The sequence below is a fragment of the Trematomus bernacchii genome, unplaced genomic scaffold, assembly GCF_902827165.1.
Source record: "Trematomus bernacchii unplaced genomic scaffold, fTreBer1.1, whole genome shotgun sequence".
Classification (NCBI taxonomy): Eukaryota; Metazoa; Chordata; class Actinopteri; order Perciformes; family Nototheniidae; genus Trematomus; species Trematomus bernacchii.
In genome coordinates, this window is record NW_022987739.1 from 19,914,399 (window position 1) to 19,937,633 (window position 23,235).

General features: G+C 37.5%; 1 protein-coding gene across 1 annotated transcript in view; it reads left to right on the forward strand.

Moving 5' to 3' along the window:
* Positions 1–23,235, forward strand: part of LOC117495266 (BMP/retinoic acid-inducible neural-specific protein 3-like) — a 51,226-nt gene that overhangs the window by 12,894 nt on the left and 15,097 nt on the right. Inside the window, exons 3-4 of the mRNA XM_034146422.1 lie at positions 8,821–9,011; positions 11,733–11,917. Of these exons, the coding sequence (XP_034002313.1) occupies positions 8,821–9,011; positions 11,733–11,917 (376 nt within the window). The remainder of the gene's footprint in view (positions 1–8,820; positions 9,012–11,732; positions 11,918–23,235) is intronic.

Sequence of the window (23,235 nt, forward strand, 5' to 3'; positions counted from 1 at the left end):
TACACAAGAGACACCGGAAATGTGAGTAGGTTTCGATATTCTGTGCAAATTGATACAGAGCTTTGGGTTATGTATTTATTTCATATGATCTTCACCCATGTTTAGTGGTATATTTCTTTGTTCTGTGAAGTTTATAAATGGGCCAAAGAGTTGTTCAGGCTAAGAGGAACACACTAATTGTAAATGACGTAACAAAGTTGCCTTATTTAAAAAGAATAACATAATTCATTTCATAGTTAAATTCAATAAATAAATACTTTATTTCATGTAATATTAAAATTGTTAAAATATGGCATGATTTCATACAGTTTTGTTTTATATGTTACACCAATATGCGTAAGTGTTTGTTGTTTCTTATGAGGGGCAGTACAGGCCGTAATTCATACTGGTCCTCTCACGCACATACATTCTCCTTTTAAATACATACATTTTCACTCTTACACACATACATTCTCCTTTTACATACATACATTTTCACTCTCACACACGTATATATTTACACTCACACATTCATACATTTTGCTCTCATATTATCATATTTCAATGCACACATTCATACATTGTCACTCACATATTTATACATTTTTCACTCACACATATATACATTTTGCTCTCATGCACATTCATTCAATGTTTACATTTAATTTAGTGATCACAACGAAAACGGCCAAGACACATATTGAGCCCAGAAAATGAATGTTATTAAGGGCTGTAAATATAATAAGTCTATGTCTAAAATGGACAACATTGTTAGGAGATTTAAACTATACAGCGATTCTGCACTGCGGTCACTCAGCCGTCTCTCGAGTTTGTTTTTTCAAATCAGCAGCTCTTCATTTTTTTTTTGCAAATATTTTTTTTGATATTCAATGTCCCCTCCTGAGTACAAGAATGCATGTTTCTCTACTATTTTAAATAAGCGTTAAAACACCTTTCTTCATGAGACTTATATTGTTGGACAGAGTATTTTAAGAGGATGGTAGACATGATATCAGCACTAATACTCCAGCAGCAGCATTTTACACCATGGAAAGTCTTTAGAGTCTGGCCTGGATAGCTGGTCACAATTATCCTTCAGCAGCACACTGACACACCTTGTCACTCTTGTTGGCCTCTTATGAAGCTGCTGTCTTTAAAAATATGATTATTTCTCTGCCGCTAGTTAGTTCCTCGCAGATTCTTCCATCAGTCCCAGCCATTGCATGTCAGTCAATAGAGCTTTGAAAAATGTGTCCAATTCAACAATTGCGTAGAAGCTGCCGGGACTCCCAGCCTTCCGAGTAAATCGCCAGACCGCCGACACCTCCTCATCTCCACCGCTCCCATGTTTTATTTTGTGTTGCCATAAGTTAGTCTCTCTGCGTTTGTGCGCTGGGCGAATGCTAATGCTAATAATGCTAATGCGAGGATAATAAAATGGCGGCTCTACAAAACATTTCAGAGTTTTACGGGGCGTGGTTTGCAATTCGCCCAGCCAATCAAAACTGGGGCACTTTTTTCCCCCAGGAAAGTACCATCTCTCAGCAGGCACTAAAAATGGGGGTAAAAGTTCCCGGCACTAAGTACTCTTTTTGGTGTCAACGCGACATAAGGGGTACTAACGGAAATAAACGCGAAAAGTACGGGGAAAAGTACTCCGGTGTGAACGCGGCTAATTACTATGAAGTACTTTTACTGTGTACTTACTTTATAAACTCTGAATCTTGTGGTGCTTAAAGAAATACAGACTGGTTAAGCCGGCCAGGTTATATATATACCTTTTTTGGAGCCCTTTTTTGCAATATTTATTAAAATGTCACTAGTTATTTAAACAAACCACTATCTGAGGATAATACAAGCAACCATAACACGCCCTTCATCTAGAGAGCCATTGAAGCCCATGAAGAATGTATCCTTCCACAAATCTTTTCAACTGCTGTAATAATAAAGTTGCCACGTGTTTTCAAATTCAAGTTAAGGCACTATCTGTGCAGAACATTAAACATATTCTTCATTTGCAGTATTTAATTTTAAAAGTGTTCAGAAAGACTGCATCAATGATATGCTATATATATATATAAATATAATATCAATATTTGTATTAACTTCAACCAAAGTCAATTTAAATAGTGGGCAAAAATGGGTTAATTGCCATGGATGTGGCGTTTGATATAGTTTACGTTCAATTTCAACTGTTTTAGGCAGACAAACGTATATTGACTAAACCCTTTTTAATAATTTACTATTTAGAAAGATTTTTGTGAGAAATAATTTCAAAAGTAAACTATTTTTCCCTTTTGTATATACATTTGAAATGTTTGCACACAACATTATTAATGTATACATTTTTATCCATTTTTAAAAATTATGAATCCATTTATTTTATTTTATTTCCATGAGGCTGGGGAATATATCCAGCATGTAGTTCAACATGCAAATGTTCTAATACAAGTAAGTATAAGTATAACATGGAAAAGGAAATAAAATACGTTTCATAGGAGGATGTGGATTTATTTTCTCTCACCTTGTAATTACACAATCAAACAATCTATAATTTAGCTCTGGCCTTCACTCACAAAAAAACATTTTGTTGAATTGGACACATTTTTCGAAGCTGTATTGACTGACATGCAATGACTGGGACTGATGGAAGAATCTGCGAGGAATGAACTAAGAGCAGAGAAATAATCATATTTTAAAAGACAGCAGCTTCATAAGAGGCCAACAAGAGTGACAAGGTGTGTCAGAGACTGGCCTGGACCAGCTATCCAGGCCAGTCTCTAAAGACTTTCCATGGAAATGCAAATACTGCTGCTGGAGTAGGCTACTAGTGCTGATATCATGTTTACCATATCCTCTTAAAATACTCTGTCCAACAATATAAGTCTCATGAAGAAAGGTGTTTTAACGCTTATTCAAAATAGTAGAGAAACATGCATTCTTGTACTCAGGAGGGGACTTTGACAGAGGATTACTAAAAAAGTACACAGTAAAAGTAATTCATTTTATTTTTGGTAGCAGTCAAACTAGTACAGAGTCCAACAGTGTCAGTTTTATTAAGAAAAAAATGAAGAGCAGCTGATTTGAAAAAACAAACTTGAGAGACGGCTGAGTGACCGCAGTGCAGAATCGCTGAATAGTTTTAAAGTGAAAATATATGTAAAAGGAGAATGTATGTGTGTAAGAGTGAAAATATATGTATGTAAAAGGAGAATGTATGTGCGTGAGAGGACCAGTATGAATTACAGCCTGTACGGCTCCTCATAGTTTCTTGTGCCTAGGAACTCATGTTTGTTCATGCACTGTTACTGTGTGTTTTGTTGATGCACTGGACAACTCAACGTGGATTGATGTCTTTATTGAAGCTCTGCTGCAGTCCGCAACATAAAGTTATCATTGTGCCAAAGTTATTCAGAAAAGTTTGAACTTTAAGAACTTTAAAGATTAAAATAATCTCCTTTCACGACAAGCGGCCAACGAGGTATTTGTTTTCCGTTTTCATGTGGGCGTCATGTCCTATTTTCATTTATATATTTGTATGTGTAGCACACTATGCTAATGTATTTGACTATGTATATGTTGTTCGTTGTTGTAGTTCTCACAGCGTAACGGAAGAAGGGAGGCTACAAGATTAAACGCCAAGAATAAACGCCCGTTTTAAAGAACCGACCTGTGTCTGTTTCGTGAAGAGAGCTACAGTACACTACTTCATGTGAAAATCTCTCTAAAGACATTTGAAATTGACCATGCATTACTTTACCCTCATGCTATTTTGCCCCAAGTCTGAAATACATGGCGTGGTCCTGTGTGCTTTTCTATCATTTAACTGCATTGTAAAACAGAAGCAACATAGCTTGTGGGCATTTTATTACCAGGGGGTCAGCCTCTCACCCTGCAGAAGGCCTTTTTATAGACGCTCCCTTAGGTATTTTTCACAAAGAATAATGACATCAAGGGTGATCTAAACAATAGTGTATGTAGGGCAGGACCAGTGTTATTGTTCATGTGACATACAGTATCGCATAGTTACAGTAGAACATTCAAAAGGAGGTGCTTAAACACATGAGGAAAACAATGTTATACATTCTGTTTATGATCCTCTAAAATGTTGGAACTAAATGACAAAAGGCTGCTATAAGATAAGTTATATTTTTCTATTGCTGCCGTAAAATTGATTTTGCTTGTGCACTCTTTTTAATTAAAAAATGTTGAATGATAATTTCCTGATTTCCTCAACCTCGGAGATAACATTAGCAGTAGCACACACTCCCATAGCCTGCTCAATCCCACACTGTGCTCTGCCACAACCTGGATTGCTATGTATGGTAGCGCTTCATCAGGTTATCCGCCGGGTTGATTCCCTGATTTGTTATGAATTGATTTGTTACCAAGCGGCACCCTCAGGCAGCCTTTAGGCTCTGATGGATCTGAGACACCTAGGCTGTGATGGACAGGTAGTAGCGTACCATTCCAACGCTCTGATCGCTGCCCCTGTAAGCTCCTGCAGCTCCTCACATCCTGCTGCACGGCGCTCCCGCTCGCTCGGAGGGGGGGCTGACAGGTAGATGTGCAGCGAGCCCCCTGCTGCACCGAGCTACGGGTGAAAAAAAGCTGCGTGTGTGTGTGTCTGATTGACTATTTCAGTCTATCGGCATCTCACTGAGAGGAGTTCAGAGGGAAATAAACAGGCACATCCATTTGTGTGCTGTGTGTGAGGGGTGTAAAATATGATGATAATAAATGTTCAACATTAACATACCAATAACTATAATATTTGAGATATATAAGCAGATAAAGAAGTGTATTCAGTTCATGCTGCTGGTTTGAATATAATGCAAAAATACAGCAAAATTATTCATTTCATTCAACATTGAACTGAAACCCAAAAGGCTTGAAGAAAAGAAAAACAGATGATAGTTAAATAGTTGAGTGCACATTTGAACTGTGTCCCTTTTTGCAACTAACTAAAGATAAGTGTCATGAATTTGCTAAGTGGTCATCTCAATGGGGATAAGAAAAAAGATTTCCAGTACTGTATTGTGTAGCCATAGTGTGTATGTGCGTAGAATGCAGGAGGTGAGGCAAAATGGAGATCCACAGATCTGTATGTGTGTGGGTGCTGTATCCTCCAGTGTAGCTGTGGAACCGTTCATAAATGTCCATCAGGGAGCAGCACAGCGAGGCAGTGTGTCGATCACAGTTAAGTTCTCCCTCTTCATCTCTGCGCTGCTCCCTTCTTCAGCCAGCCCCGGCGGACGGAGGGAAACACTAATGGCCGCTCGTTATCGAGAAATCCAGACATGAAATAGGCCTTAATGAGCTGTTTTCTGCTTTGTATTTTTCTCTGGGGGTCATTGTTATTGGTGAGAAATTGATTGGCAGCTGGCCAGCTCCCAAAGGGGGCTCTGCGATATTCGGGGCGAAAGCAAAGTTGTTGCAGCAAGGGCAGCTTTGTTTAGATGTTTGCAGCTGCGGGCTGTGTGAATGTGCATGTGTGTGGGCAAGTGTCTTTGCATGAGGGGGTTGGTGTGTGTCTGGGCCGTGTTGGGGGTTGCATGCATTAGAAAGAGACATGTATAAAGAAAGCTTCACCTTGGCCACTCAAGATCAAAGAGAAAAAAGCAAGAAGACCTGTCTATGCAATTAGAAGAAATATGAAATTTCAATAAAAAAAAACAATATCCTGTCTTAGAGATTAGACGTCTCTATGGCAGTGAAACTTGGTGAAAAATAGAACATCCTGCATGTCCAGCAAGATAACACATACAATGCCTGAAGAGCAAAACTCGGCCAATACTCCCTCATATTAAACTTTTAAAGAATCAATCATCACAAAGCCATAACCTTCCAGGAGCTGAACCCAGAGAAGAGTCTCCTCAACCTGCTGGTTATCAAGAAACTAAAAGAAAGGCGGTTCCACATATTGAAATGAAACAACTATAACACCAGACAGATGAGGAGGAGGCTCCCTTTATAATAGGAGTCAGAACTGCATTATATCACCTCTCACCTCATGCTCCAAAATACAATACTCTGAAAAAAGAGAATGTCTCCATATAATATAAAAACAACCTTTTTTTGCACACATAACAGAGGAGAAATGCCCACATGTGATATGTGTACAGCAACATTAATCACCTCATGTCATGACCTGAGGACAGCCAGTGAACCGAGATAAAATATATATTTCGCTTTTTTAGTAATACTGGTTGGTAGGTTGGTTGGCTTATAATTGTATTTATAATTTGTATATATGATTGTCATATATAGTTGTATTATTATAATTGGGTAAAATGCACACACACACACATGAACAACATTAACACACACCGCCACACTGCAATAGGTTTTTTTTGCTTCTTTTAGCTCATTGTTGTTGTTTTTTTTCCTACAGCGCGAGTACTGTATTGTTCTGTCTCAGTGCCCTCATCAATCCTGTTCGCAGCAGCAGCAGACAGCTGTGTTCAGCAAACAACCCCAGATAAATCCCCTGTAAGCTACCTGCCCAACAACAAACAGCAGACAGACAAAATTAACTGCTAAAAGAAGTGGAACATTTAGAAAAAAAAGGCCAGATATATTTCTCAGAAGTTGGTGAAGACCAAACCAGAGTTTACACATCAATCACTCATTCAGTAGACAGAAACTCCAAATGAAGCCATGTCTGCATGATTTATTTCTTGTTTGGCAACACATTATCCTTTGTTAGCACTAATAGTTTTAAAGTAGTCAAACATTTCAAACCTCATTAGTGTCCAAAAATAGATTGAATCAGGTTGGATGTGCATACATTGTAACGTCAAACATATAGATTAACACCTGACTAATTTTCTTTGTCTCACTTATACAGTAACTGTTCTGTCTGCTGCCGTCTGGCAAAAAACACCAGACTCAGGGACAGCTGTTGCCATCTTACAATTTATTTATCTGAATAGTTATCACTGTAATAAACCATATTTAATTTAATCTTACTGCACAATATTTAATTTAACATTCTGTTCTTGTATTTATCATATTATATTTTACGTTTATAAATACTTCTTGCACACTTCCTTTTTATTTTTATGTTTTATTGTTTATGTCTTATATAACTATGTTGCATTGTTGGAGGAGCTCGGGACATACAATTGTCTTTGCCATTTCTACACTCTAACTTATGTGCATATGACAATAAAACCATGAACCATTGAATCTTTGAATCTAAGCCATTCTCGAATAGACTCAATAAGCTGTCAGAAAAAATACAGCTACCACTGATTCTTGCTTATCTACCAGACTGTATCTATGTATAATCAAATCAAGCGTATTATAAATGAATGTTTGAATGGACGAGTGTTGAATGAATTTAATTAATAATTAGTTGATTCTCTTTAAAATGACTGTTATCAAGTCTGAACCAATTGTTTCATTGTTTTTTTGTCAGGTATTTTTACCAAAGTGCTCAAATTCATAGCTATTGTTCAGTTAACATCGAATATATTTACTTCTTTCTGTATTTAATCCGAACATGTTTTTGTTAAGTTTTTGGTCACAGGACTAATAAGAAAAGGTAACTGCATCCTTGAGTATCTTCTTACCTGCTTTAGATTGGATTTTAAAATGTTCGCTTTTCTCATTTGTACGTTGGTATTCTTTTAACAGACAACACGTCATTCCAAACATGAGGGTAGATGTAAAAATATTGAGGAGAGAGCATTTGTGTTTCAGCCTTTGCTTTGACCTATAACATGGCATGTTTTCACAGCTTCACAAAGCAAAAACACATCCAAACTCACATCCATGATAGATTATTCTCCTTTTCCCAAAAGACGAGTCCACCAACAACCAAAAAGTGATTGAAAGGTCTTCAATTTCTCCCCTGCTAGGTGCGAGTAGAACCATATTCATTGACAGCTGCATTTGCATAGCACTAATCAATGCATCAAGCAGCAAAACTCTGCATGCAATTGGTAGATAAAGGAAGCTGGCATGCTCCAAGGCCAGGCTGAATATCAAACGACTTCAGATGAAGCCTGTTCCTACCAAAAGAGGCCCTGAAAACAGCATGACTCCATCCGTGATTATAGCCCGTCCAGCAACAGCGTCTCCATTTGTGTCTCAAGATGAAAAAAGATTGCGCAATTATTTAAAATTGCTGGAGTAACACAATGTTTTCCGCTATGTTGCAAAGCAATTCTCAGAGCCGGAGGTACAAATGGCATGAGACCTGTCATCAGTAAAAACCTTAACTTGAAGTCCAGATACTAAGTATAATAAAAAGCAGTATACAAAGGACCATAACATATAGTTTTCACACTTAAATACACTTATATGCAGCTATAAGGACATTTGTATGGGTTTATTAATGTAGCGTAATTGTCCACAATTTCAATCCCTATGGTATTTCGCCATCCAGCCTTGACAATTGCTTTACATCACTGACAAAAACGTTGTTTCTCCACCAATTTAAAATAGCACAATCACTTTTTCCTCTTATGTGGCCATATTAGGCGCTGTGGTAAAACAGAAACCTATTTATGTTCTAAAGTCAAGTACATAAGATTCACTTTGAGTTTGTGCAGATTTCACAGTTTTTCCAGCCTCTGTAATGGACTAAGGACAAAGGTTGTAATATGTTGTATATACTGTAGATGGTTTGTGGATATAAAACTAAATACTTGTCCACTTCAAAATCCCAATAGGTCACCAATTTTACAAAATCAAGAAGCAGAAAACAATTATTCAGTGACTCTTGGTGCAATTTTGTTTTTCCATTGTCCATTTGGATGTGGTTTCTGCGCCTGCATGCAGCTTTCATGTTTTGTGTGCTCATTCTTAGCATGTGTTTTTGTGATATTGCAGGGAATTTGGCCGCTGGAAGGTGAATAGCTTGGCCCTGGAGAGACAAGAGAACAATGGCTTTTCCTTGCCACTGGACCCCGAGTTCCTCCAGACCATTAGGCAGTTGGGCAGAAGGCCCAGTCTCAGCTCCATCACTGACAACATTATCAGGAAATACGGAACCCACTTCCTGCTCTCTGCTACACTGGGAGGTAAATAAACAGCTTGTTGTTCTCTTTGATTGTTTGTTGTTTTCTTAATTGACCAACCTTTACGTGATGGAGAAAGCCATGTGGCCTAAAGCCAGGATGGACATGTGGCCCATCCGTAACCGGTTAACTTCCAGGAACCTTTTTAATGATTTGATTAACTTTACGTGTATTTCAACTTGAGGAACCAGGGTCTAAATTCAATAGTCAATGAAAATGAATGTTGCCATACTGTGTATACCATTGTTTATACTAAGGAGATGTCTGGGACTCAAGCAGAAAGGCAACAGGACACATGAGATGTTTAAAGAAACTTTTTTTGTTTGTATTTACCCAACAAAAAAACAAACAAGAATCTTTAATAACTAGGCCTATAAAAGAGGTAAACAGAAAATAACTTGAATTTCATTTCAAACCTTTATTTATCCAGGTTGTATCCCATTGAGATCATTGATCTCTTTTTCAAGGGAGACCTGCAAATAATAATGTATAAAGTGAATAAAATGAATAAATGTAAAAGCATCTTAACAGGTGTTAACTGAATAAACTTACCTGCCACAATGACGCAAATGGAACATATGACTAAACCAAATAGTAAACAAAGGGTCATTGCGGTCCTGCCTGACTCTCATCATACTACTTCCCTGATGGCTCCCACAGGATTGTTGACATCCTTGTGGATTCATCTTCTTATTATAGACACATGCATTTTCAAACATTTGGACTACCTATGTTGTAAATGTATTATCTTTTCAATTTACACACGGCATCTATTGCACGTCTGTCCGTCCTGTTGCTCTCCCTGAGGTTCCTCCCATTTTCCCCTTTAAACTGTGGGGTTTCTTTGGAAGTTTTTCCTTGTACGATGAGAGGGTCCAAGGACAGAGGGTGTCGTATTGTCATACTGATATTCTGTACAAACTGTGAAGTCCACTGATACTAATGTAACATTTGTGATATTGGGCTATATAAATAAACATTGATTGATTGATTGATTGATTGATTGATTAAAATCAACAAAATACAAAAGGACACTGACAAAACCAAAATCCCCCCTTTCACATGGAAGCATATGGTTTTTTCCAATTTAGCCCTCACCCACGCCTTTTTCTGAACCATGAAGCAACCTCCTCCAACGATCACGGTAACTCAAAGACAAAGAAAGTTATTATTACAAACAAATGTGTGAAAATAAACGTAATAATATCAGGTTACAAGCAACTGAAAGTTTACTTTTTAAATCAAATGTGTGGTGTTAATTGTAGGAGTGGCCATCAAAGGAGACCTCTGGACGTCTTCTATCCAAACCTTTCTTTCAACTTCATATTCATGTAGCAGTAAATTCAAATTCAAGAACCAAGCTACAACTACTAAACTGAACCCCAATTAGGAAAGGGTTAAAGTGACTTCTTTTGTTTTGTTCGGAATGTATTTATTCCTGCATCTATTTATCCTTAACCTATTTGAATATTGATCATTTTATCTATATTTTGGACCTTGTCTCAGATCTTACTTTTGGTATATTTACTATAGACATTGAGCTTTTTGAAATGGTGCTGAATTCCCAGAAAGATCTATTTGTTGGAAGTTTGGAAGCTTGAATGCTCAAACAACTAAATATTTGCCAAAGACTGGTCTCAGCTGTGACTGTCGGATTGTTTGTTGAGCCTGTGTTTTCGGGCTCATAATATCTGATTCAAGATGTTAAACTTGTTAAACAAGAATGTTGGGCGATCCCCTGATTCCATAACAATAGATGTAATTGGCCAGACTTTGTGCTGCAGAGCTCCCGTGGTTATCTATTTCCTCCCAACTTCTCTGCTGGCTCTTTTCATCTTTGTCTCTAGTGAACCATGATATATACCAACCATATATCAAATAGATTGGCAAGACAATCCTGTACGTCATGTGTTGCAAACAAATAGAGAGAAGTAAAGCTGCGGAAGCATGGCCTTATATAACCTCCAATATGACCAGTAGGCAGTGTTAATGGATATAGAGTTTATATTTTTAAATGTTTTATCTTAGGATCATGGTGCAAGTGTATTAAAGGTGATTAATAAAGCTTTTTTAATCATTATTATGTGTTGAAATAAGTGATGCCTGGTAATAATTATTAATCATTCACGTCTGATTAATTTAAAATGTTTCATATTTATAACAAAGGTTTTTAAATAAACAATATTATTACAATACAATTAAGACAATTATTACTATTGTAACTTCATTATGATTGGAAAAACATTGTTGTTAAAAGTTTCGAAGACTCACTAATAGAAAAAAGTGAGTTATTATATTTGAGATTGTCTTTCAAATTATTGTGGAAAACAATGCAATGTTATATCTATCCCCAGTGTTGTACTGTATGTTCACTCTAAAGTCTCTCACAATTAAAATCCCCATAAAACCTCATGCTGTTAGAAAGGATTTTAACATTGATCTCAGTCTGTCTACTGTTTGTCAATAAATTCTGCTCTGTTAGCATTGAGAGACTTGTTCCATGAAGCATCTCAATTGCACTCTAGCTGCAGAGGAATCACCTAATTAACACAATGTAGAACACAGTATACAACTGTCAGACAGGGCTAACTTGCCTATGGGACTGTATAATTAACGTTGGCAGGTGTTAATGGGTTAATATTTACCAGTACACCACTTTATGCATGTTCATAGGGGATGAGTCATTAAGGAAGTGTGTGTATTTGACTGTGTGTGTATTCATAGGGGAAGAGTCATTAATGATCTTTGTGGACAAGCGGAAGTTGAGTCGGACGTCTGAAGTGAGCGAATCCAACGGCACAGCTGTAACTCTGGAGGCTCTGCACCAGCTGGCGGCCTCCTACTTCATCGACCGGGAGAGCACCCTCCACAAGCTGCACCACATCCAGATCGCCTCCTCTGCCATCAAGGTAAAAAGCTTGATCTGAATCACACACAAAAGGTTTAACATTCACAAAATCATGTGCTCATTTGCCAACCCTATTGTTGGATGTTCCCCCCATCTGTTTAATGCGTTCAATGAGATTCTGTTTCAGTGGATACATGTAAATATTGCATTTTTAAAAACATTGGCAAATTATCTTGATTTGCTCATTCACTAAATAATCCAATACATAATGGCCAGTATTAAGCATTTGAAATGGAACCCTACAATCAGCAGGTTTAGCTGATTTTAATGAGACAAGCGATTCAAGCGACCAATCAGGGTCCACTGTTTTTCTCCCTCTTTATATTCACTCAGTATACATGTACAACCATTCATATTTTTTAACTAGCAAATATTACGAGCATTGAAGATAGTGAGTTGCTGACCTGCAGGACACTGGAGTTCCATTATGATGATCACATAGTATTATGGGATGTTTACTATCTCATATTGTTTGACTATAAATGCAAACCTGCGTCCCTAATGAAGGCAGTAATGTTCACATTGTCGTTCTGTAGTTTTATAGCTTTGTTAATTGTTCTGTGGGAAGCTATTGACGCTCCTTGGACCATAAGACAATGTTGAATGTTGAAAATGAATAAATGTTCTGTACAGTAAATACAACACTTGTTCTTTCTGTTTTTTGTTTATATTCTTGTGTTTTCGAGATAATTATGGTACATGTGCCCCCTTCTGTGCATAAGTATCCGAACAAATTAAGAAAATCAGACTCCAGAGCGGTCAGTACCTGCCAAGTACTTACTGCTTACTAACAATTACTGGATGCAGTTGGCGACCTATCAATAGGCACTTAGCGGACACTCTATAGCCTGCTTCATATGCAGAGAATCATAATGCCGCAGATTAATAATACATAACTTTAAGGGACATAAAGCAGACTCAACCCTTTATCTGGAACAGAGCTACTTTCTTTTAAATTTATGAACCTTTCATCGTGAATGCACTCTAAGACCTCACCTAATGTTTCGTATACTCTCTGACTGTAGTAGCAGTTTTGTAGTTTCAGGTCTTCAGGAGCAGAACTTCATATTTTTTAGAAGGGATGTCAGTAGGAGTTGGGGGTGCTGAGAGAAAGTCAGTCTATTTGAAGACACAGTACAAAGCGGTGTGAAATTTGAATGGCAGTGTTATTTATATTGAAAAGTTTCAACTTTTCACACTACTTTAAGAAGGGTTCACACCCTATATCCGATGTGGATGTCATCATTGTGATGTCACCAATTGGTTTGTTGACTACTGTTTTAAAGCCTTGATGTTGATGATTTGGCCATTGCCATCTTGAACATCAAAGCACATGATCACTCAATTTGTATTTGTATTTAGTTGCTTGATATCTTTGTTGGCTACAGATGGGTTTGTCTTAAGAAGGTTTATTGAGCTTACTTGGTGCAATTGCCAAATCCCTCTCCTTTTTATTCTGAACAGACCAACATCATCGACAGGATGGCTAGAGGTCTGACACTTAAAAATAAACAAATGTGGTTTCAGGGCATCTCTTTCCTCCATATGGCAAATTCTGCTGTGTTACAAAAGCTTTCCCTTCTAAGACAAGTGTAGCTGCAGGGTTTCTGTCTGATATGAGTTGTATTGTTCAGCTCAGATCTATACTTCTGAGCCTGTATTGGGGACTGTGCACCTGGAACATTGCGTGCCAAGACGCTTTTTTCGAATGAAATGTGATGCTTTGGCATAATTGCAGTGAATTTAACAGCATGTCATGTTTTTTTTCAGTTAACCTGTCACACAGTTTGGAAACCAATGTCATACAGCTATCATCCCATGTGCTATTATGACAAAACTGCTTTTATTTAAATAAATAATTGATAAAGCAACGACTTAGCAGTGCTTTTAGACCACAAAAATGAAGAACATTTAAAGCACATATTATTTGTTAGTGAAGATACTTACTTTATAGGCAAGTAAACTAACATATCTACTTGAAATGCTTCATTTCGCTGGTGGGTTAAAACCATATTGTCCTTTTCCTTGAAGACACTATAGTTATTTCATGTGACACTGGAGTAAACATGTTCACATGCACACTCAATGAGCAAATGAGATTCCAACCAAGAGAAGAGATGAAGCGAGCAGTATGGTTTATTCCGATCCTTGCTCTACCAGGCGAGTGCAGGCTTTTATATGGAACAGCATGCAATGCATATCGAGATATGCTTATGATGTAAATATCACCTTGCATCTTTTACTGCTTAATACCTTCGGGGTGTGTTCATTCATCACTCTGTCAGTTTTTATCAAGCAGAATGAATTGAATCGGCTGAGTTTGCCCTTCGCACCGCAGACTGAATTCTATTTGCTTTCTGAAGAATCTATTCCCTCGCGTGGCTTTAATGTGTTTGCACTGGCTTGTGGTAAACAACAGATTAACGTCACAGAGTCTAGGTTGTATCAGCTACCTGCAAAAACACAATCTGAGACACTGTCATCGTCTTCAGTCTGTGTGTGTTGTATACTGTGATGACAGCTGCTTCTGCTGTGGTAGTTTTCTGATTGGATTTACCTCACCCGACACATGACATGGCTAATACATCACAATTCATTGCTTTGGATTAGAATGTGTTAACATCTGTGTGGGACCTTTTGTTTTTTACATTTTATACTGTCCTTTGATAAAGCGGATGCCTGGCGTTAAATAAGGTGAAATAATATTGATGCATATCAAAAAGGTTGAAATACTGAGATTACATTACATTAAATCTGACAGAATATGGCCACAATGACAACATCTAACTTTTGAACATGAAAGTCTAACGTCCAACCTTGGAATGATCTCAAAATATTTAATGAGCATCTCAAGGTTTTATCAACAATCTGGCTCAGGTTTCATCATATAACCTACAAATAATGCTTTAAAATGTATTTTGGATGCATTCGTTGCTGTCAAATAAACAATGTATTTCCATCCACCAGCCTTGTTAAGCTTAACGCGATAATCATATTTAAATGATTGATTTAGCTTTAAATAAAAGAAGCCAGTGAATATATTTTGTCCAAAGGATGAGGATAGTGTAAAGCTTTAATACTTCTATTTTTATTAATCATTATTTAGAAAATATGAGATACCATCCATCATTTCCCGGAGCCCAGGGTGATGCATTCAAACAACAGACCCATTACAATAAGGACAAAAACAATAAATAGCAAATCCTTTATCGAAAAGCAGAGTCTGTCATTTTGGCTTGATCACCTAAATCATCTAAGCAAGTAATTGATAATCAAACTGATATAGTTATTCATTTAGTCATTCAAACAACATAAATGTATTGGTGCTTGTGTAGTATCATGATTCTACTTGTAACCCAATGAAGTACCACCCTACCAAGCAAATGTTGTGTGGAGATCTAGCAAATAGGATCATGTGTGATATGATTATGTTAAGAAAGTAAACAAAGGAGTCCATCGAAGCGTTTCAGGCAGGGGGGGGAGTGTGTGTGGAAACAATTCCCTCTGGTGTGAACATTTGCATGCACAATAACCTTTACCTTGCCACTACAGGAAAGGTTAAACCTTAACGCATGAAGGGCCGCTTTAATATTTGAGAGGCTGAACATGCATTTGCATAAAAAAGTACGTAATGTAAAGACTTGAATACTCCATGTTTCATCAAAAACTGATGATCAAATTATTAACTGGGTGGAATTAAATGTATAAGAAAAAATTGGCCAATGCATAGATAACTACTGTGCAAGTACATAGTTATCTATGCATTGCATGCCTAGATTGTACAAAGACAGTCATCAGCGAGTAGAGATTTCTTTCTCCATTGAAGAAACTGAAGATGGGTCTGAATCCCTTATTCTGACTGTGGAGCTGCCGCTAAAACATTAAGTCCCTTGTTTTTTTCTGAGCTCCAGCCCATTTTTCATTGACTCTTCCTTTGCTTTACATCGGAGATAAAACTGTACATTCTCTAAAGTGAATTGGCAAGAAGACATTGAGCTGATTTGGCAGCAGCCACTGAACCAAAGTGCTGCTAAAGAAAAACGTGATTGAGATGAATAAAGAAGTAGTCCTTTGGGGTACATTTGTTTGTGAGGCATTTTCAGGTGACTGATGTAAGATATGCACAACGCCAGCAGCCCTTAATTGGGAACATGGGTTTTTACCTCACCCTGATGAAGACAGATGCCAAAACAAAGCTGCATTGAAGAAGAGCACAGGTCTCCTGGTTCTAAGAGATAATAATTTTAAATAGTAGATATGCCTGGCATTAAGGCCTCAAGTAAAGCAAAACCTGCAAAATAATCAAAGACGAGGGGAAAAGGGATAGTGGTGCCGAAATAAAAGGTTTCTGCTATAACATACTGTAGTGTCATGAATCATCCCTTCCATTTCTGTAATTTCCTTTGAGAGCCTCCATCATTTGTCAAACGTTTTGCGGTATGAGTTAAGGTGTCATATGCGACTGAACAGGAGAGATGAGACGGGGATAGACAGGTCTTATTTAAAAAGGCTTTTCAGCTGAGGATGGAGGTGAGGCAGTTGCGCAGGAAATGCGACATCAATCAACGCGCTTACCCTTGATTTGCAGCCCAGGCTCCCTCTGTATTGAAGATTCATTAAACCAAAGTTGGGAGGAGAATATCATTGATGGGGAGGAGAAGTGATAAGGGATGTTTGACCCAATTTGCCACGCGAGCCTTGTTTGTTCAGTCAGTCGTGCGGTGTCACGCTTCATTTGTTGGCGTGGAAGGAAACACAAGTAAAAGTCGAGCCTCAGAAATCAGATAATGGTTGCTGAGGAGCGGTTGCAGGGAACACGGTTCCCTGAGTTCGGGGCAGTTTTGATGGCAAGATAAACAAACAAAAACGCAGTGTTATCGCAAGCTCTGATGAATAATTCATTACGGTCGATTTCTTTTCGCATCTACATTATTCAAAAAGGAACCTAAACGTCCTGCTTGGTGTCTTTTCAACTCATCTTTAACATTTAACAAGATCTATAGGTTTCCTTCCTTGATATGTGTGGGAGTGAGGAAGAATCCTAAAATATTCCTCCTTATAAATAGTTGTATGATACTGTAGCTCCTGGCTCTAGTCTTATGTCTCACTTCCGATTCTTTTTAAGAATTTAACTTCTTCCAGCTATTTTGCTTTAATCTGCAGCTGGTTCAAAGAAGTGAAGCCTGGAGAGCAAAAATAAATACACAGAATCTTTCTCCCTTGGCCCCTTTTCAAGTGACTGGTACTTCCTGTAAAATTGCATAGCTTAGCTTCCCTTAGAGAGTCTCAGTGAATATAACACCACACAGAGGATTAAATTCCACTTTCTTCTACCAAAGGTTGCCCTCTGTTCCCCTGTGGCTTGGAGTGACATTTTTTTCTCATAGACACATAATTGCTCATCATTCTGATGCAATTTTCTTCCCGTTCCCCCTTTTCTCACTTATAGTAAGCTTATCCCTCGCTGGTCGACATTAGTCTGTGAGCCAGTGCAACAAAGTGGTCTTAATACAAGCATTGAAATCCTCAGTGTCTAAATAAACAGCTTGAAACATATCTGAAATTCACATTTTTGCAAATCTACTATGCCGTGGTGATTAAGCCTGCGACAGTTCTTGAAGGTGCAGAGAATGAGGCGATTCTGAAATGAAAGACGATTTTCATGAAACATTAATGCTATCTTGTAGGCCTACATTTTTTCCTCCAGCAAGCAGAAAGTGCAGCCATTTAAAGCCCATTGTTGCTCATTCTGACAACACAAGCTAACACTAAGTGACATTTTATGCTGTTTTTGTGGAATTATTCATATGATGGATTTGCAGCACTGACTGATACATGTTCATCAGTAACATGCTTTCACCTAACTGGTCGTACAATAATATTAAAGTCTTAATTTTTTTTTTTTAAATAATGGATGTGCCTTAGAGCTATATTAGTAGATCATGTTAACAGGATAAGTGCTGCTTTGCCCTGCAGATAACACAACGCTTTCCACCAATCTAAAATCTGTGTGAGAAAAGATGAGGCATAATCTTATTTAGATGATGCAGTGGTTTAAGTTATCAATTTATTAGCATCATTTCCTTGAATTATGTATTTCTTTTTTTTTTAAACAGCATTAATTAGAAAAATACCTCCACTGGTTGAAAAAAAAAAGGTCTTATGTCTTAAAGTCAATGAGAAAATTACCCTACTTCCTATTATAACCCTGGTGGACATTTTTCTGATGAGTTTATGGTTTCAAATGCTATTTTCAAGTATTTTTCAACAGCACGATGCTTTTATAAGTCATGCTTTCATTAAAAGCTAAATAAAGCTGATATTTGAAGGCGGTGCTAGCTTGTGATTGGGGCATGGTCCAGTTTTTGCCTTTCAACTTTATTCCTTTCACAGTGTACTTTCAGTGTTCGGATGTACTTTTCTCCACACATTTAATTAAAATACGAAAAAGAAAAAACAAAATGGCGACGTCCAAAATGTCAAAACCATAGTCCAAGCTAAAAACCAATGGGGGACGTCACTTACTAACTATGTAACTTTCTTATTACCATTCTATGTATATTGATTACTACCTGCTACTAATTTATTTAATAATATTATGATCTAGTTAACGTTTCTTATTAATTAATCATGTGTTTAATGTGTGCTCTGAGTTTTAATTTTCCTCCCAGTGTTCAATACCTGCTTTTGCAACAAAACTATTATTTCCCAAGTAAACCACATTTCAAGTGAAGAGTGTTCTTGCTGGAACACTTGTCCCAACATTACCCCGGTCTGCAGAAGAGACTCAGTTAGACTAGCAGCTGAGTAGTGTTCAATCCAGTTACAATGCCAAATACTATCTCTGGCTCTCACCTGCTCCAACTGTCGAAACGACACGTCCTGAGCCACTGCACTCGTGTGTTGGGCCACTGTGTAGTCTGAGAGTGGAAATATGTCAACTTTCCAAGCAGCAGTTTTCCCTGAACAGTGTGCCTGGCAGAGCTACACTTTCAGCGACAGAGTGCAATGTGAAGTTAAAAAAGGATGCCTTCAGGGCTCACTTGGGATTGTTTGCTTCCTGCTTGAATACACAGACTGGTGACGAATAAACAGAAACATAATAAATGTTGCTTCCAAGCAGTGCACCTGAGCTCCGTGAATGGTTTGATGACAATGATGAATGATATATAGTATGCTAATTCAATATGCTATGGCAATGTTACCAGATGTCACCTCAGTTGAGCATTTATTTATCCAGTTAGAATGTTATCACGTTATCAGCCTTCACCAAAAGAAGAAACACAAGAAAAGGACATGCACCTCTATGGATCTTAGCAAATATGGAAGGAACAAAGGAGGCACTCAGGTCATTTAAAGATACAGTAACAAACAGAAAACAACCGATCATGCAAGAATATCATTTGAAGAATCCAACCGTGAGTCCTTTGCCACCAATGTTACTTTTAATTGCAATGATAGGTAGCCAATATGTACTGCTCTTTGTTCAGTGTTTGTCCCTTGTGTCATAGCTGTTAGCTCACATGGTTACACTTGAGTACAAACAAACCTAAAACAGCAGTAGCATCAAACAGTGTACATTTTTCTCCAAAAGTTCTAATGTTCAAATGAAGTTGAATGACATTAGTGCACATTCTTACACCCATGAGGCTGGTGTTCCTGTCCCACAAGAAACAATAAAGTCATGTTGTGTTTGTGTTCACAATGTTAACATGTCATTTTACAAATCTAGTTGTTATAGTTGTGTTGTTTAGAACAACACAAGTTATACAATAGTATGGTTGCAAAAACTTTATGAGTTATTGCCCTGTGGCCTAACCCAAAATAAATTATGTTTAAAAATGAGTTTCATAACACATTGTTTTCATGTTTTATACTCACTTTGACAACTAGTTGCAGTTGTCCAGTCTGAATTAGTATATCCATAACTCTAACCACTGATACGTGTATCAGTTATTGCTCATTTACAGTGACATGTTTACAGTCTATAATGTTCAAAAACTGCTTTATTTTCCTCAAACTGCCTGTTTCCTCATAACCCCGAAAGCATTAAAGGGCCCGTTTAAATTAGCAGATAACATTCAAAATCGGTGACCTATAAAATATTTAAGTGTGCAAATGTTTGACAACACTATCTATTATGACACCAAGAGACTGCAGTTTATGTGGGAGGAATTGTACTCACCCTTCTGATAGACTTTTGAAAATGTACTAATCAGCAACAGCTTGTGGTAATCAAACACCTTGCTAATACACATTATGTGAATTTTTCCAGTATAATATGTCATCTGTCTGTAGTGCGCTTACTGTCTGTTGCCTCACTTTTCATCCTTAATTTGGGACAACATATTAAAAGCCTATACAGAATGTGAAGCTAAGCACTGATCTGATGCCAATGAGCTTTTTTCCCTGCCAGCTTAAAAGCCTGCAGGTTTAAGGATTCTGTGCACAACGTTGATCAGCGGAAGACAGACACAAACTGCAAAAGACTTTGAAAAGAAAAAGAAAAACTCAGCCTAATGGAAAACTGAAATAGGCATTAGCGTCTGCGAATTTATGAAAAATTACCATTTGCTTTTTCAACGATTAGTTTCTGTTAAGCTGATACTCCACCAGGATCGATCAATATGATAAGTCACAATTTTACTTAGCCACATTGTGACAAAATACCCTCTTCTATTATTTTGGTGGTTTTGTATTTAAGGCAGCTCTAAGAAATGTATTAAAAATATTCTCTGAAGGAGCATTTAGACAGATAGGAGACATCAAATGGTAATGCTTGAGGGCATAGGGAAGTTCAGCGATTAAATAAACAAGTCACGTCCTCAATGTGTGTAAGTATCTCACACTGCTTATTCTAGGAATGCCTTAAAGTGCAATTAAATGCAGCTGTTAGTTATTTCAACAGTCAGCACAAGTATCTTGTACTCAATTATGGCACATTAATAATTCCCCTCCAACTGATCCATGTCATTTGCATATCATATTATTGCAATAACTCTGTGTTTTTCTCCCTTTTAGGAACAAAATAAATGCCCAGTAGGGTCTTGGAAGTAGTGAAATATATAAAAAGATTTTTCATTTCGGGGTCGATGTCTAATAGTGAAGGCTGACTGTGCACACATGCCCTGCTCCACTGGGTTCTTTTTGCAGATGGTCTCATTGCTATGCATGGAAAAGACATCTTTAGAATTGCATTTGGTCCATTTTCCCTTTTAAGTTGGACATCTGTCTGTGTTAAAAATTAATCTGCTGATCCCTACGGAAGCTGCCAGGATTTTAATTAATTGTGTTAATGCGTCAAACATAAAAAGGAAAAGAATGCAAGTCAGTTACTCTCCCTCTCCCACCCACCTCTGTCTGACTGTCCTGCCTAAAATGTGTATTTAAAAGACAATATTTAAGCAATAGCAACTTGACAAACAGTCGACCTATGAAGTATTTTAAGAAGGAGACTGAAAGAGACACACAAGGTACATTCAAAGCTCCCAGCTACTTTTCATCCTCAGGTCATTCTGTGTTTAATTTCCTCTATAACCTTGTAGTTGTCAAAAGTAGATGTCAAAAGAATGACAACTTTTTTGCCCACAGCGGTAAAAGTCTTCCGTTTCCTCCCGGCTGGATACCATAGTTTCTGTCATTAATCTAGCAAGGAGATGTTGTTCCTGTTATTGGACCTTTGGGGAAATATTAAAAGAAGACACCGTCATGGTGTTTGGCAATAATTCGCAAGTGACAGCGAAGGAGATGGATTTCCCTTCAGGTTGGCAGTTTATCTTTGCTGCCCGTGGAGCCTGGATATATTCATACTCCAAATCAGGCTTTTGTCAAGGATGATTGAGCAGAGATTGCGAACAATCTAACCATGAGCTCCAACCGAGAGGAGAGACTCCAAACTGTTCTTTTGTGGGTGTTTTGTCAGCACAAATCTTGTGTTGATGTCTTTGAAGCTTGGATATAGTTGCAACTTTCAAGATGTACGTCAAAAGTTCCGGGATATTTATATACCTGTCTCAGAAGGTATTCTGTTTTTAGTTAACTTTAGTTTCTCACCTCCAACTTTTTACCAATTAATTTCAGTTGTATTCATGCAGTATGTCTCTTTGACCTTTATCTTTAAGGCAGCTTATTTTTTCGGCTTCATTTAGTTGACTTTCCACACTTGGGGAAATAATTATGGTCGGTACATGACTCCCTCTTATAGGTTTGCTGTTTGCTTGTTGGCAGTGTTACTTTTTTAGTTCTTGACCGGTATTTGCTGCTCTTCACATTTCTTCTAATTAAAAAGCTCTCATTGTGATACCTCGGTGTAATTAAACCTACTGTATGGCAGCAGCTTCCAAAAAGTATGTTCTCAAGCTAGCCGGCATTTAACCTATGACGCACTAGCTCTTACTACAGTAGGAAATAAGCCCCTAAACGGTTTGACAGTCCAACTATAGAGCCCAAAAAAGAAGACCTTGATAAATCCAGCAATGCATGCACAGTTTTTAAACCACTTTCAACAAAAGGCCCTCATGGCATGAATATATTTTGCTATTTTTCTCAGTATAACTTATAGTTACTGTGTTACTGAAAAAAGAACCAGACTGACTTTTGCTACATGGTCAGCTTAGGAATAGTAAAATATATCTTCTACACATGTTTGTACACATTTTTCTGTCTAGGTGTCCTTTTCTACAATGCAGAAGCGTAGACTAACACATTCGAGGGCATTGGACTCAATTGAACACATGTTGGCTTGGATATCGATTTAGACTTTAACACCAAAGACTTGAGTCTTTTGACTTACATCTACTATCTATCAAGCCCAGAGATTCAAATGTATCTCATTCAAAACGTGTGCCACAAATCAATCCATTTCCTAAATCAACTAACATTATTAATTTTGTCAATTAATAATACCTCAGATCCACTTAGTTTGAACCAAATCTACAGCATCCATCAACGTTGCCGAAGAGGAAAAACAAGTTAGAAAACAGAAATTGGGAAAGATGAGGATGAGTTCAGGACTCAAAACTCAAAGTAGGACTCAACTTGGGACTAGAGTGCAAATCATTTCAACTTACTTGTGAATTGCAAAACAATTACTTGGTCCTACTTCTGTAACAGTGCATCTTAATACTTCAACTTCTGATTAATTTTGGCAGCAGGGTGAAACCTAAATGTCTTTAGAAAATTGAAGCACTTTACATAAATATGTTTTTTCTTCTATATTACTGTATTCAGTCAACCCACACATTGACTCACAACATAATACGTTGGAATATATTTGAATCTAGAATTTGTTTTGACGTTAAGGCAGAAAAAAACTGAGCT